This window comes from Protomyctophum bolini, assembly GCF_963924005.1.
Source record: "Protomyctophum bolini genome assembly, chromosome: 19".
Taxonomy (NCBI): domain Eukaryota; kingdom Metazoa; phylum Chordata; class Actinopteri; order Myctophiformes; family Myctophidae; genus Protomyctophum; species Protomyctophum bolini.
This window is the reverse complement of record NC_137880.1, coordinates 31,970,730-31,992,869: the sequence shown is the minus strand read 5'-3', so window position 1 is coordinate 31,992,869 and position 22,140 is coordinate 31,970,730. Positions and strand designations below refer to the sequence as shown.

General features: G+C 39.3%; 1 protein-coding gene across 1 annotated transcript; it reads left to right on the top strand.

Annotated features, from left to right (window-relative positions):
* Window positions 1-768: 768 nt before the first annotated feature.
* On the top strand, window positions 769-21,354 carry LOC308334677 (uncharacterized protein). Its single transcript, XM_080791482.1, has 30 exons — window positions 769-1,014; window positions 1,099-1,176; window positions 1,462-1,543; window positions 1,747-1,820; window positions 2,868-2,954; window positions 3,310-3,448; window positions 3,967-4,080; window positions 4,189-4,351; window positions 4,787-4,849; window positions 5,925-5,997; window positions 7,923-8,007; window positions 8,128-8,238; window positions 8,921-9,009; window positions 9,381-9,447; window positions 10,318-10,460; window positions 12,036-12,293; window positions 12,397-12,474; window positions 14,636-14,717; window positions 15,240-15,313; window positions 15,961-16,047; window positions 16,396-16,534; window positions 17,130-17,243; window positions 17,346-17,508; window positions 18,008-18,073; window positions 18,797-18,869; window positions 19,204-19,288; window positions 19,448-19,558; window positions 19,753-19,841; window positions 20,555-20,621; window positions 20,986-21,354. Exons 1-30 carry the CDS (start codon window positions 866-868, stop codon window positions 21,127-21,129), a joined length of 3,147 nt encoding a protein of 1,048 aa, XP_080647608.1. The 5' UTR covers window positions 769-865; the 3' UTR covers window positions 21,130-21,354.
* The last annotated feature ends 786 nt before the right edge of the window (window positions 21,355-22,140 follow it).

The following is a 22,140-nucleotide window of genomic DNA, read 5'->3' as shown; positions in this document are numbered from 1 at the left end:
CTGTGTTTTTCCGTGAGCACACATATTTTCCATTATATAGCTTCTTCATCCAGCTTCCATGTCATGTTTACTGCTGTTTTCAATAATTTGAACACCAATATTGAAATAGTTTTATTATTTTATTGATCACAAGATAAGCTTTTGTTGAAGGCACCAAAAACTACTACTAAATTGGGAGATACTGCCTTCAGGGTGTATGCTCCACATTTATGGAATAATTGTCAAAACAAATTGAAGTTGAATGTCCTTGTTTCATTTACTACTACTTTTAAAATAATCTTAACTGACCTCACACTAGAGGAAGGCATATGCACCTGCTTTTTGTAATATTTGGTTGTAAGGTTTTGTTTCTGTGTGTATGTGCTTGTGTATTATATTTGTTGTCCTTCTGTGTCCATGTCATGTACTATGTAAAATCATTGCTGGACAAGTTTGAGTGAGTTACCACAGTTAGACCACAAGATGGCGCTTGCAGTTCGCAGATGAATCGGAAACGATCGACTCCTCTGCTATTACTTTCACCTTTCCCATACATAACATTTGATAGTTTTATTTGTACGGTTAAATAATATATTGTTGTATACTAATCCAACACGTTGCTCATGTTTTGTCAGGAGATCATCTTTCTGTTCTTTCTTTGACACTATGGGTTTTAAAATATCAGTTCCTGCTTTTGCGGTTATGCACTTTTGTTTTCTGTTTTTTATTTTCGTGGCATTTAGTCCGGCTTTGTTTTCTTAGCGAATGATCTCGTCCCACCTGTTCAGACCACTAGAAAGCAGCGCCTTGCTTCTTGTGTCGTAAAGCTGAACTACTTCATTTAGTGATTTAGTCATTTCAGAGTAATTATTGACTGTTGACAGACATGGGTTTTTTCCCTTTCGTTTCGTGCTTTTGCGGTTATGCACTTTTGTTTGTGTCTGTTTTTATTTTAGTGGCACTTATCCGGTTTTGTTGTATGATCAAATACAGTCATTGGAAGTATGATCACATTCCTGGACCCCCAAGAGACAGGTGATTTTAAGTAGGGACATTTTTTGCTCTCACTTCTCGCTGAATAATAATTGTATTCACATGTTTACATTTGTCCCTGAACAGTTTTTTCCTCGGACATGTACCATCAGTAGTGAGGGCGACGACGATAGGGGGAAACGTGCACGAACAATTATTGGAATGGTGAGAAATCTCTTAATGAACATCATGTCCATTTTTCAGTTGCAAACATAAACATACAGATAAACATACAATCCAACTAAAAAATAAGGGGGTGTATAAAGAGGAGGGTGTGATCGCCTGTCTAAGTGAGAAGTGATCATTTCCACTCCCTTTGGTCTGCTGAAAGGTTTGTGATTAGGACCTCTGGTGTGGATGTGCAGGAATTGCAAAAACAGGGCCCAATGGCCCATTAATCACAGAATGTCATACTAGATCACCACCAATCATTCTGCTCTGTACATACAGGACTCAGAGCTATGGACCAGTGTACAGGATCAACATGTTGGGTACTGTCATGCTGGGTGTGAGCTGTCCAGAGGCCACCAAGGTAAACACCTGTTACTTAAAGTATGAACGAGGGACCTGCTGAGTGCTGACACATGAAAAGCAAACATCAATGCTAGTGTACTGTCATGTCTACTTTTAGGCTCACACTTTTGTTTAATTACAGGGTTAACCCAATTCGTCATAACAATGTGTCAAAAAAAGAAAAAAGTTATTCTTTGGATTGGCCCTCTGTTATTGTTGCAGGAAATCCTCATGTCCTCAAAGTACCCCAAAGATAAGATGGTCTACCAGAAGGCGTTCAGTCTGTTTGGGCAGAGGTACTGTAATTCACTAGTCCAGGAACTCTCAAAGGTGCTCCTGTTAGGACATGATATGATATTGTAATTTATTGTCAGTTCACACTGAAATTTGTAGAACAAAACAATATTATATACATAAAGACAAGAGCAATGTTCACCACTCAGCTAACCCCTGGCTACAACCCCTAATTAAGAGTCAAGTCGATTGGTGGACAAATGACCTCTTTAGGACAGCCTCGTTAAAGTATTACATAATTACAATATGAAGAGCAGTGTCAAACAACAAATAATTTCCTTAGTTTGTCTATATTTTGTCTTTCAACCATATAAAGAAAAACATTTGCCAAATCTTCTTAAAATCTTATCTTTTCATTGCTTCTACCTTGAATCCTAATTTATCATACGACACTTAGCCTTTACCCTAGTCACTAGTGATACGTACTCTAGATCAGTCAGCAGTAGTTCTCAATTATTTTGTCTCGGGTCAACCCTGTATATAACCTTTTCATCCCTGAGTTACATTGTTACTTTATATCATTTTACATTTATGTCATTGCTCTACGTAAATATGTAAATCTCTCTCCTTAAGATACAGTGTGTGTCACGAGGAAAACTTGAGAATATTCAATAGTAGTTTCCAGTATGACGAATTGAAAATAACTCCATACTTGCCTAACCACCACCTGAACCTTTAGTGGTTAAACTGAAGTGATATTGGTTAATTCCAAATATTCTCAAAGTATCCTGAGGCACCCCATGACTTGCGTCACGGCACCCTAGGCTGTCACGGTGACGGCGCCCACTTTGAGAACCACTGCTGTGGTCCATTATGCCCTGGCTGTGGGCAGGGAGGACAACATTGTTTAGATAGCGGAAGTTTACACGGCAATGTCAAAATGATTGAAACATCTAATATAGTTTAGACCTATCTTTTATTTTCCATGGGAAAGTAGCGTAGCTAGGGTGCTCACTGCTACGCAGTACGCATGCATGCACGGCACACACACACACACACACACACACACACACACACACTCTCTCTCCTGACTATTATCTCTCCACAAGGTTCCTTGGCAGTGGATTGCTTACAGCACAGAACCATGAACAATGGTACAAACAGCGACGCATGATGGACCCTGCCTTCAGCAGCCTGTAAGACATCTCTGCAATTCTTTTTTTTAAATAATAATAATAATAAAAAACATCTCTGCCATTCACTTAGTTCAAGATGCCTATGACAGTACAGGGAACAAGAGTGGTAAGAACTTCAAAACATTTAAGGATGACTCCTTAGACAGAGACTAGAGAAATACAGTGAATTCTTATTTTTTTACATGCTCACACACACAAGTGTGCAGTATTATGATAAAATAATCTATTATGATATTATGATAAAACTTTGTTTAAAAAAGTGCTATATTATTATTATGAGCCGTAAACACCATCAAACGCACAACATACTGTATAAGAATGTGTGCTGAGCTAATTGCGTTTTTTCTCCTTGTAGATACCTTAGAGGTTTGACAGGCACCTTCAATGACACCTCAGAGAAGTTCATGAATAAACTTGAAGAAGCTGCAGATAGCAAAACAGAAGTCAACATGCTCCACCTACTCAACGGTGTTACACTTGACATTATTACCAGGGTAAGGTGCCCTTAGTTGTCCTGACATATCCTTTTTCACAGCATCTATATTGCAACAGTTTTTAAGACAAACATTTAAACAGTACACATCAGATTACCTTCATGGCATAGACTATACATTTGTAGACTTATGCAGGTTCATGCTTTTCTTCAGTTTACCAACTTAAAGCACCATTTCTTGATACGCACTCTCAGTGTAAACGGGGAATTGCAACAAGAACCAGACTGTTTCAATTCGTCCGCACTAGCCCCTGAGACACTGCCGCCCAATATTTAACTGTGGATGTGCCCTTGACCAAGGCACCGAACCTCCAACTGCTCCAGTGGAGCTACTCAGTGGCCAACAGTACGCTATAAGACTAGGTGTACTGGCCTGCTCCCAGGTTTAATGTGTGTTTATGCAGAGCGTGGAAATTTAAATTAAGCTACCTCCCTGGGTAAATACAGTAAAAACATAAAAGACGAAATAGATTGACGTTTAAATTCCTTTATGTGTGGCCTCTATTGTTTGAAATGAAGGTTGCGTTTGGGGTGGATTTAGAGCTGCTGATGAAAGCTGAGTCACCATTACCCAAATCCATTGAGATCTGCCTGAAGGGGACGGTTTTATCTATCCGAGATGTCCTTTTTCAGGTATGCATTCACGGCACATTTACCTGAGATTAATTTAAAAGATTAGATAATCCATGTATCAGTGTAACATATTCATGAGTTTGAGCCCTAAAACTCTGTCCTTTCCAGTACAACCCAAAGAACTGGGCATTTGTCAATGAGGTGAAGCAGGCATGCCAGTTTCTGCGTACCACAGGAGCAAAGTGGATTAACGACAGAAAGGTTGCCGTGCACAGTGGTGAAGATGTGCCCAAGGACATCCTCACACAGATCATTAAAACTGCTGGCAAAGGTTGCACATCTTTAATAAATTACAATAAACATTAAGGCTGGGAAATATATCTGTTACCGGTATATCAATATTGGTAGTAGATTGTGTTTCCAAGTGTCATGTCACATTGTGCCACATTGTGAGCTTGTAAATGGATTATTTTCACAATTTTTAAATCTTTTTAACATAAAAAATATATATTGTCACAATACAATAGTCACAATATCTACATTGATGTAGGCCTATTTATTTGGTCAAATACATCATTATATTATCCTATATTACATTTCCCACAATTGCACACCAATAAATTGCTCACATCCTATATCTGAACACAGGATCTGCATTTCTCAATAGAAGAACAGAGAGACCAACTCATAGATTGGTCAAAATAAAAATGTATTCACTAAAAAGGTTATGGATTGCAGCTTTAACTCACTTTATTTTTCATTACAGAGGAAACCACGGAAGAGGATGACGAAGTGATGGTGGACAACTTTATGACTTTCTTCATTGCGGGTGAGTTTGATTGATTGAAGTATTTATTAACAGTTTGCAGAATTACAGTACATTTCAAGCACAACTCAATACAAAAACGACCCAATAAAGCATTACACTTGTTTTACAAGAGGGTCCACCTTGTTCAATTCATCAAAACATTTAGAGATTTGCCTCCAGGATGGTAACCTGGGTAGGTAATTTCATCTTTTCGTGTGATAATATTGTCACCCACTCTAACCGTGAAGCCATCAGCCTTGCTGAGATTATTATTTGATCCAAAAATAATGGATTCAGTTTTTCCCAGGTGTAAAGATAGTTTGTTATCAGCGAGCCAGGTGCAGATTCTACCGAGTTCAGAGCTGAGGGCATTTTCAATCTGCAGTTTGTTCCTGTCCAAGGTACTGAGTTATCTGCGAACAGGAACAAGTTGCAGTCACAAGCTGTCATGTCGTTTACATATATTAGGAACAGTAAAGGCCCTAGTATGCTTATGCTTCCTTGTGGAACGCCACAGCTCACTGGTAGGGGGGGGGGGGGGGGGGTGGAGTGTTCCGTTCACCTCCACCATCTGTTCTCTCCCCTCCATGTAGGATTGCATCCAGCTCACTGATGTGCTATCAAAACCAATTGCTTTTAGCTTGTTAACCAGTATGGAATGGTTCACGGTGTCAAGGTCCAGCATGACAATGCCGCAGTATTTGCCAGCATCCACCTCGTGTTTGATGTGGTCACTCAAATAGAGGAGGCATGTGTCAGTGGAGTGGGATGTTCTGAAGCCGGATTGAAATTCGTACATTAATTGTGGCGAACAGTCGACGCCAGCGTCCTCACTTCCCACATTCACACACCAATGGTGGCAAGCTCACACCGACCAACTCATTGGAGGCAATGTAGGGTTCATGTGGACAGGAGGAGCCGGGATTTGAACCGCCGACCTGCTCTACCTCCTGAGCCACAGCCACCCAGGTTATACAATCCAATATACCATTTTGGAATCTTTTGACAATTTCCGCCTATAATGCCACCCTCAAAATCACCAGGTAGTGTTTGTCTTATGTTACTGATTCAAGTATTAATATTTAATATTTTTTAGGGCAAGAAACAACTGCTAATCAACTTGGCTTTTGCGTCATCGAGCTAGGAAGACACCCTGACATACTAGAGAAGTAAGACATGATAAGGCTAAATGTATTCATTTAAGTTCTATCCACTAGAGACTAGTGACTAGAGGGTGCTTGTGTTCACTTGCTCAACTGTGACATGCACAGACTTTATTATAACGTCTACTGTGAAGCTAGCATGAAAGAACCTGTAGAAATATCTGTAAGTAATGTCAACCATTTAATCAAGTACCATATAGGTATACTCTCAACGCGTGTATTTAATGTGCGGCTGAGCATAGACATGGTACCGCCCCCCCTGCCTCTGATTGGCCTACCGACACTGCCCGTCTTGACTGTCCACTGAGGTGTATATAGCTGCGAGGTGGTGAAAAAGAATACAAGTATACAGTATCGGTATGATACAAGAGAACTGCCTGTAACTTGTATGTTTTATTTTTGTAGAATAGGCAAACTAATATTGTTTATGCTGTTTGCTTTGATAGAATGATTGATTGAACATGTACGCCGTGTTGATTATTGTGTAATATTTTTGTATGTGTAAACGTGAAACATTATTGTACTGTAAAAATGTCTCTTTTCCCTTCACCTTTTTAGTATAATATTAGTTATAATTAGATTAATACACGATAATCAACACTAACACTTTATTTAGAAGTACACGCCCAAATCAAATCATAGTACATCGTACACGTGTGTTCAATCAATTATTCAATCAAAGAAAAAACGGCATAAACAATATTAGTTTGGCTCTTCTACAAAAATCAAACTTAAAAGTTAGTTAAAATTAAGGCTGCATTCTGTCTGTTTTGGGTGTAATTGAGGTCATAAAACTTAAAAGAAAAACGAAAAATAACTAATTTACGTCACAAAATCTTTAAGAAGAGTGAATTTCATGGCCACCACAGAAATATATAATTGCAATAATACACTATAGGATTCCACAATGAACACATGTGCTTAAAGGGGAATACCACTCATTTTCAACATTTTACTATGTCATTACTAATACCTTAGAGTACATTATGTAACATTATGAAGTACATCTTTGGGATGTCACTGAGTTGTACTTCATAATGATACTGATATTTCTCAGACCGCCAGTTCTAGGCATCACAGAATTGGGGGACTTTGGCCTGAGGCCGATTCTAAAAACGCCTCTAAATCCTGACCTAAGGTTTCTGAAAAACTTCAAATATTTATATAGCAGAATCAAAATGTTTACATTTTTTAATACTGTACATACTGTACAGAACCCAAATATGGGTGGGTAAAACACCAAAATGGGTTCCCGCCCAGAATGGGTTAATGACATAGTAAAATGTTGAAAATGGGTGGTATTCCTCTTTAACCCATCTGTTAGTTTGTGACTGAGTGGAACTTTTCAAAACAGGCTACCTCAGGCATACAGTATTGCGTTAAACAAATATTATAGCATTATTTCAAACATTTCCTGCAGATATTTCAATGTTCTCTTATGCTAGCAACACAGTAGAAATATTAAGTTGCTGTCTTTAGTCGAAAACATGAACACTAACACTCTCTGGTAGATAGAAATGTCATTAACTTTCTTTCCCTTTGAAATTTCATATTGCAATTGCAGCAGTATACCTGGATTAGGTTACAAAAGAGTTTCATGCCTTGACAGTTTGTTTAGTAGACAATGTGACAATGTGCTCACTCCCTGGAATAATTTGTTTCGGCTGTCAACGTTTTTTATTATATGAGTTTAGTGCTCAACATTAAAATGGACTCTCACTATATAAACATAAATGATAATACAAATTTATGCTTTGCCGCACAACACTTTTGCTTTACAGAAATGTGTTTTTTATTGTATTTCTTTCCTCCAACCTGACACTGTTGAAAATACAGTTTAGGTACATTTTGGTTAAGTGATAGTCATGTAACAGAGTATATATTAGAGTAAGCCATTTCTGTCCCACATGACCTATTACCTGATTTCTCAGAGCAAAGAAAGAGGTGGATGATGTCATCGGAATGAAGCGGGAGATTGCCTATGAGGACCTGGGCAAACTGACCTACCTCTCACAGGTACAGTACGCATATCAGAGTTACAAATGCTTTCCTCTAAAAATAGAACCATTTCATTGCCTGTTCTAGCTCAAGCATGGCTTTCTCTTAGGATTTCTCTCCTTACAATTTCCCTGTCAGGTACTAAAAGAAACTCTCAGACTATATCCCCCAGCTCCAGTGACATCTCGTGACATAATGGAAGACATTGTCATCAATGGAATAACCATTCCTGGAGGCGCCGTGTCCTTTGTGAGTCTCTTAGCTACAAATGTTCTCCTGTAAAGCAACATGTCTTCAACTGAAGGTTTACGGAAGCTAAAATGGATATCTGGCCAGCTCTTTTTTTTTTAAACGATTTTATTTAGCTTTTTCATAATTTCTTTAATAATAATAATATATTTTATTTATAAGGTAACTGGGTCCATTTGGTTCCATTTGTATCAGAGTTAAATTAACATTGATCTTACAATATAAATTGAGGGTCCCAGAGATAGAAATGCCATTAAATGGGGGTCCGTAGCCTATTGCATTTCAAACTGGGGGTTCTTCAAATTAAACGGGTTGAGAATCACTGCTAGAGCCGTAAAAATCTTCTCTTATGGGGGTCCCTGGCATATCTCTTCAAATGGGGGTCCGTGGGCTAATTAGTGTAAATTTGGGGGTCCTTGACATGAAAAAGTTTGGGAACCACTGGAATACATTACATTGATGTGCCGCCCTGGTCTCCTCAACTATCAATACCCAAAGAGGATTGAGACCCCAGACCAGCCTGCAGCCTGGGGTTTTAGAGAGTTTTGCAGATTTTAGAGAATCCCTGTCATAAAGAATGGTGCTGGGTGCCTGGGTCCTTGGAAGGCATATATAGTATAGTATATATAGTTATTTAAATTTCATAGAAAGATGTCAACTGGATTTCCCATGACATTCACAGTTCAGTTCCTATGTGGCCCAGAGACTGGAACAACATTTTAAGGACCCATTGAGGTTTGATCCGGACAGATTCCACCCAGATGTTCCCAAGTAAGTCACTAACAATGACATTTTTTACATGGTAATAAATGTAACCACTCATTTTATACTTTGTCTTTCAAGGGTGTTGTGTTGTGTGGTGAAAATATCCATAATAATACAGATGGTACAGGTAAAATACAGTCTGGGTGATGAAAAACAATCCCTCACTACCATTCAAACCATTCAATTTCTGAATCATGGCAACGCTGCTTTCAATTTGGCCAGGCACTCCAAAAAACATGGCACATGTGGTAAAAAGAAGACCTGAGTCCAAGGATTTGCAGTGCACACACTGTAAATTCCTCAATGATGATTGAGGTTGTATATCACTATGTGTCACTTTATTGTGTAATAACAAGTTGTGTCATCTGTTTTACAAGGCCTTACTACTGCTACTATCCCTTTTCTCTGGGAGCACGATCATGTGTGGGACAGAATTTTGCTCAGGTATGGACACGGATGCACACACACACAAATGCACACGTGCGCACGCACACACACACATAATTACTTGCGCAAGCAGAGCGCGCAAGTAATTGTTTCGCCCGGCTCGTATGCACCTTCCCAGCCAACCCGCCACTTTTGATGCATATGCACCGTCCCAGCAAATTGTGCCTGATTTGCTGGGACCAGATTACATGGTGTGTATATGTATAACTAGCTCTCAATGATGACGTAAGAAATATGTGGATTAAAGGACCCAATGCCAGAGTGTAATTGGTTTTCGATGGTGACGTAATGACGATATGTTTTAGTGTTGGGAGGATTAAAGGTAATGCTCCTGTGTATACATGATGTATGTAATCTGGCACCACTGCCGTATCGGGCACAATTTGCTGGGACGGTGCATACGCATCAAAAGTGGCGGGTTGGCTGGGACGGTTTTTGACGCAAAGTAACCACAGTATAGACCGTCGCAGTCCCTCCCCCTTTCAGAACAACGAACGGCCCAGGAAATGAAAACGCAATGCATTTCCCCATAGGCAGTTCTTATTTAATTTATTTAAAGACCTTTTAAGCGTCGTACGAAGCCAACTCTTGTCGTGACAAATCATGACAACACACACAATATTTTGGACCAAACAAATAATTACAAAGAAGAAAAACAACAAAAAAAGTGTTGTAACCTGCCATTTTTTTCTACTTTCTAATTCTACCAACTGAGTAGTTGCCACTAAACCTGCCACTAAAACATTATGTGAAAGCCATTTGTAACCGTTACTGTCAACATATTTTTCCCCTTTTAGTTTTAGTTTAACCCTGACTCGTACATCCACACGCATCATTGATCAGTCTGGTGTTGGTGTGTGCTTTCAGATGGAGGCCAAGCTTGTGATGGCAAAACTCCTGCAGAGGTTTGACTTCACCCTGGTTCCTGGACAGTGCTTTGACATCCAGGACGTGGGCACTATCAGGCCTAAGAACGGAGTAGTATGCGCCATCAGTCACAGAAAGGACTAGATCACTGGATCTCAACCTTTTCAGACCGTGACCCACCCAAAATAATCATATTTGAACTGGGGATCCTCCACCCTTGGAACGTAGGCATTACATTTTCGGTTCCACAGATAAATATTGTGGAAATAGAAGATCTAAAAAGGTCTTAAAAGCCCCGACCTACATGTTGAGATCCCCTGGATTAGATCACTGATCCAGGGGATCCCCAGCTAACATGTTTGTAACCAAATGCACAATTATGTGGTCTGTAACTCGGAGAATGTAAAATTCTATTTGTATCCTCCCAGAGTCAGTTAAACACCAATATGATACAAAATGTTATCAAATCGGGGTCCGTGTCCTAATGCATATCAAACTGGATACACACACGCACACATGCGCGCACACACACACACACACACACACACACACACACACATGCGCGAGCGCGCTGCAACCAAAACGAAATGTCACTGTTTGAATGTTTTGCTATTTGCACGCTGCACAATTAAGGCTCATTTTATAACGTTGAGAATCACTGGACTAAATCAATATCATATACCTCATATACATCATAGTATGCATCGCTTGCTGACAAGAACTGATCTCATCAGTAGCCTGCTGCCTAACTAATAACCTGCTTCTGAACCTCCCTACCTCAATATGTAACTGCTATTTTAGAAAAATCGTAAAAATGCGGCACAAATCTTTGAATATATATTCTTTCAGAGCGAACCCATAAAAGATTGAAAAGCTTGAAATATAACTTGATATGCACAGATGACCTATGGATAAGATGGCAGGGATTGCATTTTAGTTTTGTTTTAATTTACACAATAAATGTTAAAATAAAATACTTGTTTATCCTGATCCATGTTTTCCGTGAGCACACATACATATTTTGCATTAGCCTAGCTTCTTCATCCGGCTTCTTCCATGTCATGTTTACTGCTGTTTTCAGTAATTTGAACACCAATATTGAATTGAATTTTAAATGTATTTTATATTTTATTGCGATAGTTACTAGTACTGTACTGTAGTACTGTAATGTTATTACTTTACCCAGTAGAGAGTAAGTACCGGTAAGTAAGGTATTATTTTGCCAAAACAGTAATATTATACCATATTACTTTTTTGTTTTTGTTTTGTTGGCTGCCATTTGAAAACATTTAATTTAAAAGGTCGAGAGAGATTGCTGCATTATTTTATAACCTTTTTGGCAGATTGGCGACTCTTCTTCTTAATATTATTATTCAAAACAATTGGATTCACTTCGTTGTTGTTGTTGTACATCATTTCTTTTGCGCGTGGGAGGGGGGGGTTCTAAAGTAATATGCAATATTATATGATATGTCTTGAGTAATATACATAATAAGTAACATATAACTCTCTTGAGTAATATTGCCCAACACGGCACCTGACCCACTGACCCAGCCAGGCCAGCACAACACCACCAATACTAGACTAATTTTGACTGGACAAGTTTGAGTGAGTTACCACAGTTAGACCACAAGATGGCGCTTGCAGTTCGCAGAGCAATCTGAAACGATCGACTATAGATCTCTGTGATCCTTTCACCTTTGCCATACCTTTGATAGTTTTTCTTTGCTGTTAAATAATTTATTGTTGTATATTAATCCTAGACTAGCAAGCACGTACGTTGCTCATGTTGTCAGGAGATCATCTTACTGTTCTTTTTTTTACACTATGGGTTTTTTAAATCTCATTTCGTGCTTTTGCGGATATGCACTTTTGTTTGTGTCTGTTTTTATTTTCGTGGCATTTATCCGGCTTTGTTTTCTTATAAAACACAGTCATTGGAAGTATGATCACATACCAGGACCACCAAGAGACAGGTAGGCTAGACGTTTATTGTTCTCGCCTTCTTGCTACAAAATACAATAGGCCTACAGTAATCATTTTATTTACATGTGATGTAATACAATTCTCCCTGAACAGTTTTCTCCTCGGACATACGCCAACTATTGTGAGGGAAACGAAAAGCGGCAGAGTAGTACACGACAAATTCCTGGAATGGTGAGAACTAATTTTAAAATAGCTTAATTAATTGACTCTTCGTTGTATTGGTATTAATTAATGTGCGTATATAATTTTGATCCCTGCTCAAAATGTTTATCATAAACCTAACCTAACAAACATAGGCCTACATTTAAATGGTGTCATTCTTTAGTGCCGGATTTGTGCTGAATTGTGCCGTAAATTTCATAATTTGCTGCTGGTATCAATTTTGAGATATATTTTAAGTTTATGTTATGTGATATGGTAGTTTAATTGTGCCCCCTCTCGGCCAGGCTCCGTAATATAATGACAGTCCTTAACATGTCTTGTTGAAGTTGTAGCCTACGTATTACGTAACACACAACATAACAATTTATATCAAAATATCAAAATAGCACAATTGTTAATTGTTGATGGGACAAATTAGAGAACAAACAATATTTTGTTCAATTTGGAGTGGACCCAAGAAATGGGGGGCTCAGCAAACATGGCTATATCTCAAAAATGATACCAGCATGAGATTTACATTACAATTCAGCATAAATCCAGCACTAAAGAATGACACCATTTTATTCGTGTTTCCATCATTGGGGTGCCAAGAAGCCTCTGGAGGAGTCTCTCCAGACATAAAAACAAACAACATTTGGGGCAGAACTTAAGACAATAAATAAAAAATAAAAACAATCAATGAAATGAAAAGCTGCACCCACACAAATTAATACAACTTAGACAAATTGTTGCAATGTTATCTAATAATACTATTGAATATCATTTCATATTTAATAGGATACCATATAGACCACAATGGAAACAAGCCTTTATGCCTATATTGTACCACACTGTAGCCTACTATTTGCAAAGAACTTTTAATAAAGTATTCAATCAATCAAAATGAATGAATGTACCAGCTATACTGTGACCTGACTTCATCTACAACTGATTGTGAACCAGGGACCACCACCCTGACTTATAGAATCAACCTGGGGACCACTGTTGTGTTGTGTTGGGGATATGGGCTAAGATTAGTGTTTTTGTAACACTTGCTACAGTATGCTTCAAATGTGTATACATCCCACTGTTTCTCAACCAATGGTCCACTGAGTACTACTACTTTCCTAATAATACTGACCAGTGGCGTATCTACAATAAGGCGAGGACAGGCGGCCAAATCCATTTCTGCCTGGCCAAAGTCCATACACTGAGAATAAATGGAGGGAGACGACGACAACAACACATCTTGTCTGCCCAACATTCCTAAATTCCTGAAAGCGCCTCTGATACTGACTCAACCAGACTGACTCAACCAGACAAGACAAGAACAAGATTCCTTTACAGGATCTCCTCAAAGGTCAACAAAAACACCTTGAAGACCCTAACGGAAGCCCTCGTACAAGGTTTCTTTGACTATGCATGCACCTCTTGGGTCTTGGTACCACAGCACCTCAAAGGCCCTTAAAACAAGGCTCCAGACTTCCCAAAACAAACTGGTCAGGCTCACCCCCCAAACCCACCTCACCCCTGCCCACTTTGGTAGGCTGGAATGAGTACAGCATCTTGCAATGGCCAATGGGTCTGGTCCACAAGATTCGATACACCACCAAGATACCCATGTACCTGTCTAAATACTTAATGTTAACGAAGTCCACACCCACAACACCAAAGGGAGTGCAAACAGTCTATGAGTGCAACAAACCATGTGCAACCCAGATTCGGCACAAACAAGGGACTAAATTATTTTCGCTCCTATGCCACCAAAATGTGTCATTAAGACATGCAAATCCCTTGACTCCTTCAAAACCGCTCTCAAAGGGCACCTACGGACGGCTGCAATTCGAAACTGGCCCCCTTAAAATCGGTGCACTTCCCCCTCTTGAGATTCTAACTCTAGTTCTTGACCTACAACTTGTGGTAGACTACATCATAAGTCACCCGGTCACTCACTTCACAGTTTCTCAACTAGTGGAAAGAAAATTAATAAAATAAATAAATAAACAAATCAGGGACCACATGCAATACCTCCACGGACCACCAGTGGTCCACGGACCACCTGTTGAAAACCCCCGATCTACAATAAACCACACCAAACACCATGTTTGTGGTGAGGAACTGCCAATGCCATCCCCTGGCATGGACATTTTTAATGGACCTTGCTTTTTAATCACATAATCTCTGCTCTCAGGTCTCAGATCTATGGACCAGTGTGCAGGGTCAATGGTTTGAATGCTGTTTTCCTGCTTGTGACCTGTCCAGAGGCTACCAAGGTAAATAAAACCTTGTTGTGACCTGTCCAGACAGTATACCGAGGTAAATAAAACCTTGTTGTGACCTGTCCAGATGCTACCAAGGTAAATACAGTACAACCTTGTTGTGACCTGTCCAGACAGAGGCTACCAAGGTAAATACAACCTTGGCTGCAGGTTTGCACTGAATTTGCATTGGATTATGAGTGACCTGCTGCTAACACATGAAAAGCAAACACTGAACAGGATTATCAATCATTTATTTTGTTGTTATTTGTATGTAAATCTAAATTTGTCCAGTCTCTCAGGGGGGAGTCCGAGGGACTGGGAGAGGGTGGGTGGGTTACTTTTACTTATTATTGTTTATTGCTGTAGTTTTTTATTTATTTACTGACATTGAATTTGATGATTGCCTTCTGGTTGTTGGTATTAGCTTTTATTTGATGTACATTGATGTATACTGAATAAAATCATTTTAATATAATGTTTCAAAGGCCAAAAACAGTCTTTGGATTGGCCCTCTTTTATTGTTCTTTGTTGCAGGAAATCCTCATGTCCACAAAGTACCCCAAAGATAAGATGGTATACCAGCGGTTGTTCAGTCTGTTTGGGCAGAGGTACAGTAATTTACTAGTCCAGGAACTCTCAAAGACAGCCTTGTTGAAGTATTACAAATAGCACAATTTGAAGAGCAGTGCTGGAACGTTGGTTTCTTCACTCTGCGTCCTAATAAATAATCAGCACTTTGGCTATCAGTGTGTGCGGCCACGCTTTTGTCTTTTTTGTCTTAAGACTTAACTGTTTCTGCCGTGAGCTGGCACCACTATTAAGACTGGTGTGCGTATAGCATCCTCCTGCACAGTGTTGGAACTATCACATATAAATAATTTCCTTAGTTTGTCTTTAAACTGTGTGAGGAAAACAGAATCTTCTCATTTATCTTTTCTGTACTTCTCCTTGTATCCAAATGTATGCTCTGTCACACTACGCAGAATAAATCAGGCTTTACCCTCGACTCTGATCACTATAGTGCTACTGTACATAGAGTGATTCCTGGGTGGGGTCCTGGTCACTATGCCCTGACTGTGGACACTGGGCGCGGAGGGCAACGTTTTAATTGTGTAATAGAGGCGGTTTAGACAACAATGTCATAAATATTGTTGTTACACCACTTATGTTACATAAGTTAGGCAGGTTTGTAGTCATGGCGTGGGCGATAAGAGTTTCTCTGCCTCAGAGCCTGACTATTATATCTCTCCACAAGGTTCCTTGGCAGTGGCCTGGTCACATCACAGAACCATGACCAATGGTACAAACAGCGACGCATTATGGACCCTGCCTTCAGCAGCCTGTAAGACATCTCTGCAATTCACTTAGTTCTGGATACCTGGCTGAAAGTAATGTTTGTAAATGATCTTAAAGATGGGGTGCTGTGATTTTTGTACTTTGTACACACCCCAGGTGTGGTTAGAATATTGAACTATGTCTTCCCTGTGTATTTTTGGTTTCTTCCTGAAAGCTGAAAGCCAATATCATCCCCCTAACCCCTCCCCCTTTATCATGAAAAAGCTTTGTATGCGGCTTCAGTTCAGGTGGATCACCACCCACCACCATGCCGATTACAACATTTGTACCCTCTGTAATTCACATTATACTGATAATTATAATGATGCTGAGCTATTGCTGCTTTTTTTCCTAGATACCTTAGAGGTTTGACAGGCACCTTCAATGACACGGCAGAGAGGTTCATGGATAAACTTGAGGAAGTTGCAGATGGCAAAACAGAAGTCAAGATGCTACATCTAATCAACGGTGTTACCCTTGATGTTATTACTAAGGTAAGGTGCCACATGTATATAATCGGGATTAAACAATATACCGTTTTACGGTATACCATGGTATATTCAAACAGCCACGTTATTTCATGGCAGGGAATCTAGCAAACCTCCTTCAGTTACTACAGCACTCATCTGCGCGATATTGTCGTCGGGAGTTTGTCAGTATCAGAAAATATCACCGCAATTGGTTGTTTTACTAGTGGCTTACAATTTGCAATAATTTTCATTGATCAAAACATTTCCTATAGACTATAGAGCAACAATCTGACATCAATATTGGTAGAGGGCGCTAAATCCACGGGTTCGTGTACATTTTTATTTGCATTCTAATCCCCATAGGGGGATTTTAGGTCGCCTCATATAAGAACTGTGTTATTAATCCCGGCCGTTTCACTCATATGGATATGAAGCAACTGACTGTGAGAAAACGCTCTATTACATTGCCATAATGCCAAATTATACTTCATCCTATGATCCTTTCAACAAGCGTCACTGTACAGTAATTTAAACGTGTTATGACGACGCTCACTCAATGTAATTTCGGAGTCGTACAATGAATAATAAATTCCTTATGTGTGCTCATGAAAAAATGAAGGTTGCGTTTGGGGTGGATTTAGACCTGCTGAAGAAAGCTGAGTCACCATTCCCCAAAGCTATCGAGATGTGCCTCAGCGGGATGGTTTACTATATCCGAGACATGTTTTTTCAGGTATGCATTCACGGTACATTTACCTGAAGTTAATGGAAAAGATAATCATTTATCAGTGTACCATATTCATGAGTTTGAACCCTAAAACGATGGCCTTTCCAGTACAACCCAAAGAACTGGGCATTTGTCAATGAGGTGAGACAGGCATGCCAGTTACTGCGGACAACAGGAGCAAAGTGGATTAACGACAGAAAGGTCGCCATACACAGTGGTGAAGATGTGCCCAAGGACATCCTCACACAGATCATTAAAACTGCTGGCAAAGGTTGCACATCTTTAATTTACATTCAGTACTTCCACATGAAATTAAACATGTTTTTCTTAAAACTAGATTGTGGCTTCTACAGCAGGATAGCATTATTTTACAACCAAGAGCCTAGTGATAAGATTGGATTGTTACGACATTATAGCTGATAATGAAATCCTCTATGGAGGAAATGGTTGGGATTTATACTTCCGTAAACTCGCTTACCTCACCCATTAAAGCTGCAATCCTTAACTTTTATGTCCGATTCCTAACCGGGCATCGAACCCGGGTCTCCTGTACCAGTGCTGAAATTGTAACTGTTATAACAGAAAGCAACTTCATGCAATACCTCTAGTGGTCCTACCTGACCACAGGATCTACATTTCTCAATAGAAGAGCAGGGAGACCACCTTTAACCTCTGAACTTGAGGAGTTAAACAGATTGATCGAAATGTAACATTGTATTCACTAAAGACATTATGGATTGCAGCTTATCTCACTTTGTTTTTCATTACAGAGGAAAGCATGGATAAAGAGGATGAAGAACTGATGATTGACAACTTTGTGACATTTTTCATTGCAGGTGAGTCTATAATACTATAATATTGAATTATCACTTCGCAATGCTGTGAGCTATAGGTGCCGTTTTCGCAATTTTTGAAAATATTTGAAAATTGTATATATATATTTATATTGTAAATTGTATTTATATATATATTTCTTTCTTCAAAAAGTGGCAGTGACTTGGAGGTAGATCGGCCACCATGGAACTGAAACGTTCCTGGCTTGATCCCAGGCTCCTCCTTGTTTCATATATTTGTTTATATTCTTGAGCAAAACAATGCACCCGGGGCGCCTGCTGGCCAGGTGGTCCAGCCGCATGCCACATATAGGCTATGGCCTGACAGCGCATCGTGTGTTCGAGTCCCGTTCATGACGACCTTTGCTGCATGTCTCTCCCATTCTCTCTCTCCCTCTTACCTGTCTATCTTCACTTGATACTATCAATAAAAAGTAAAAACAGAAAATCCAAAAACAAATCTTTAAAAAATCTATTAAAAAAAATGCACCTCTAGCTGCTCGCAGGTGCAGTTTGTGGCCAACTCCGTTGTATGTGTGTGAAGAACGTGTAGAACATTGTAAAGTGCGTGGGTTCTATATTAGTTGACTTAAAATGCACTATATAAATGTATTTACAATTTGAAATTTTGACTATTTTTACCTACAGCATAATGACATCCCTAAAATAGGGTTAAGTGTTAGTCTAATATTATGAATTAAAGTATTACGATTTCATCTTTTTCAGGACAAGAAACAACTGCTAATCAACTTGGCTTTTGCATCATGGAGCTAGGAAGACATCCTGACATACTAGACAAGTAAGAAATAATAATTGAAATGTATTGGGGCAATGTTTAATTTCTGACAGCCATATTCCAATCCCTCCTGCCTGCTCGCTCGCTCCTTCTGCATGTCATGTTGTATGTAGATGCTGCTGTATTTCTCATAAAGTATATGAGCTGTTTGACATGCATTCTATCCCCCACCATGTACAACAAACAGCACAATTGTAAAAAGTAAATGTCAACCCGTTATTTCATTTGTTCCTTCAGTAGCTTTGATCACTGTTACTAAGAATTATTATATATATTACCGAATTATGCCTGCCAAATTAAGGACACCAGGATGTGGTTTAATTGTGTCATTTCTCAGAGTAAAGAAAGAGGTGGATGATGTTATCGGAATGAAGCATGAGATTACCTACGATGACCTGGGCAAACTGACCTACCTCTCACAGGTACATATCACAAATTTACCACCTATACTCTCCCCTTCGTTCCTCTAATAATAGCACTAGTTCATTACCTGTTCTATTTATAGTCAATGAAGAGCATATTTGCACGTCTCAGGATTTGAAGCAATAATTGCCTCACGTCTGTTCCTTACAACTCCCCAGGTACTAAAAGAAACTCTCAGACTATATCCCACAGCTCCAGGGACATCTCGTGACATAATGGAAGACATTGTCATCAATGGAATAACCATTCCTGGAGGTGTCACCTGCTTTGTGAGTCTCTTATCCATTAATGCTAGTTCCTGTAAAGCAGTATGCGTTCAACGGAACGAAGGTTATTGAAGCTAAATGGGTCACTACTGGGCACAGGCCTCTTTCTGATGGGTTCGCTTGGAATGCGACTGAATTAAATACCATCGTTTAAATTATATAGAAAGGTGTCAACTTGATTTCCCTGAAATTTACAGTTCAGTTCCTATGTGGCCGGGAGAATGGAAAGTTTTTTCAAGGATTCACTGACGTTTGATCCGGACAGATTCCACCCAGATGCTCCCAAGTAAGCCATTAGCAATCAAAATGTGTACATGATAAATGTGAGCTACCAATTAAGCAATATTTTATACTTTCTATTAAAATTGTTTTGTGAACAAAATAGACAATCTACAGTATAAACTCACATAACATTGCGATGCAACACATTGTGAGCTAGACTGTCTATTTTTGCAATTATTTGACGTTTTTGAACATTTACCTAGTAATGACATACATAAAATATAGATTTTTTTTAGTCATTATGCCAATTATTTCCTCCCCACACACATGTCTGTGTGTTGTCACTGCTGTTGTATAATCCTACTGACCTACCAGTGAGGGCCCCCCACCAGATTACGTGCAGTAATAATTATCATCCTCCCTGCCCCGAACACGGGCCAGTTGTGTTCGTTTTAGTCACTCGATAAAGCCAGATGCACCATGGTGGATTTGAACACCCAAACTCCATGGTGGTTTGATTGATTGAAGTATTTATTAACAGTATGCAGAATACTGTAGGTACATTTCAAACGAAAGCACAACTCAACAGCAGCTACTTTACTATTGCGCCACGCGAGCACCTCTAGATTGAAAGTGTGATACAGCTCTAGCCTTGGAACAAGACTGTCATATATTCCTTTTTGAGATTTAGTATCCTTCTATACACCCCCATATCACTGTGTCACTTTAGGTAAAAATTCTCTGTACATAACAAGTGTGTATTATCTGTTTTACAAGGCCTTACTACTGCTACTATCCCTTTGCTCTGGGACCACGATCATGTCTGGGACAGAATTTTGCACAGGTGTGGACACACACACACACACACACACACACACACACACACACACACACACACACACACAACCGTACTATACTATAGTATATAGAGGGTATGCGCATGCAAGTGAATGGGAAATCGAGTGGCAAAGTGAGTTTAACGTCGTTTAATGCAATCAGATAGGACTTTTCTGTTTGGATGTATGGGCTATCAAGGCTAGAAATGTAGTTTATTTTGCCACTCAGTAGGCATAACTTCCGGGTATTATGATGATGTCATGCGCATACCCTCTATTGAGAATGTTAAAAGTGTGGGTTTTGTGGTGTGCAAAAGCTTTTAAACAGTGTCATGTTGTTGGTTTCGATCCCATTGGTTTGTTGGCTTTCAGATGGAGGCCAAGCTGGTGATGGCAAAACTGCTGCAGAGATTTGACTTCACCCTGGTTCCTGGACAGTCCTTCGACATCCTGGACAACGCCACCCTCAGGCCTAAGAGTGGAGTACTGTGCACCATCAGTCACAGAAAGGACTAGATCACCGCTTCACAGTACAATGGGGTCTGGGGACCCCCAGCAGTCCTTATAGGGGGTTTCAGGGCGTCTCCTTTTAAATGATTTACAGTTAGTAACCAAATGGACACCATGAGATACATGTATGAGCCTACTTATCAAATAGGGTGTCCTAGAAATGAAAAATGTTGAGAATAACTGCTGTAGTGGAATGCAGGTGTTGTCTCTGTAGTGAGTGGGACAGGCCGTGAAAGGATCTTGGAACTAAAGCACACATGTATACAGTACTGTCCCATTTACTGTAATAATCTGGCACACTTTGTATTTGCTGTTTTCCTGAGAAGAATGTTTTGCTATTTGCACACTGCACAATAAGGCTGGTTTAAAAAGGTTGAGAACCACTGGCCCAAATTAAAGTCATAGAATCAAGCCTCATTTATACATCATAGTAGTATGTATAGTATGTATCACTTGTAGGGATATGGGACAATCGTTATGATTGTTTATTGTGATAAAACTGTGAACTGAACAGTGCAACTATACTTGTATTATGATAGTTACTGTACTGTACTGTACTGTACTGTACTGTACTGTACTGTACTGTACTGTACTGTACTGTCTGGGGTTCTGTACTCTGTACTGTACTGTACTCAGTACTGTACTGAATGTATTTTTTATTATTATATAGGGGGATTATTCATTATGTGAGTTTAAAATATGTTAAAGAAAATATGACATGTACATGTACAAAATCAACTAGAATCGATCAAGAGAATGAGAATATTTTAGGTAATGATTTATGTTACTATTTTTAGCAAACGTTCTCCATAGGGATGCTGGGGATTCAAGTGCTTAACCAAAGTGCCATTTTAAGTTTCAAGCATATGTTGATCATTGCGATAATATCGTTGATCGCAATTATTTTTGCGACAATAATCGTGACCCCATCCCTAATTGCTTGCCGACAAGAACTGATCCTGTCAGTAACTCAGTTTATGGACAGTTAATTTTGCTTACTTATGTTATGTATAATAA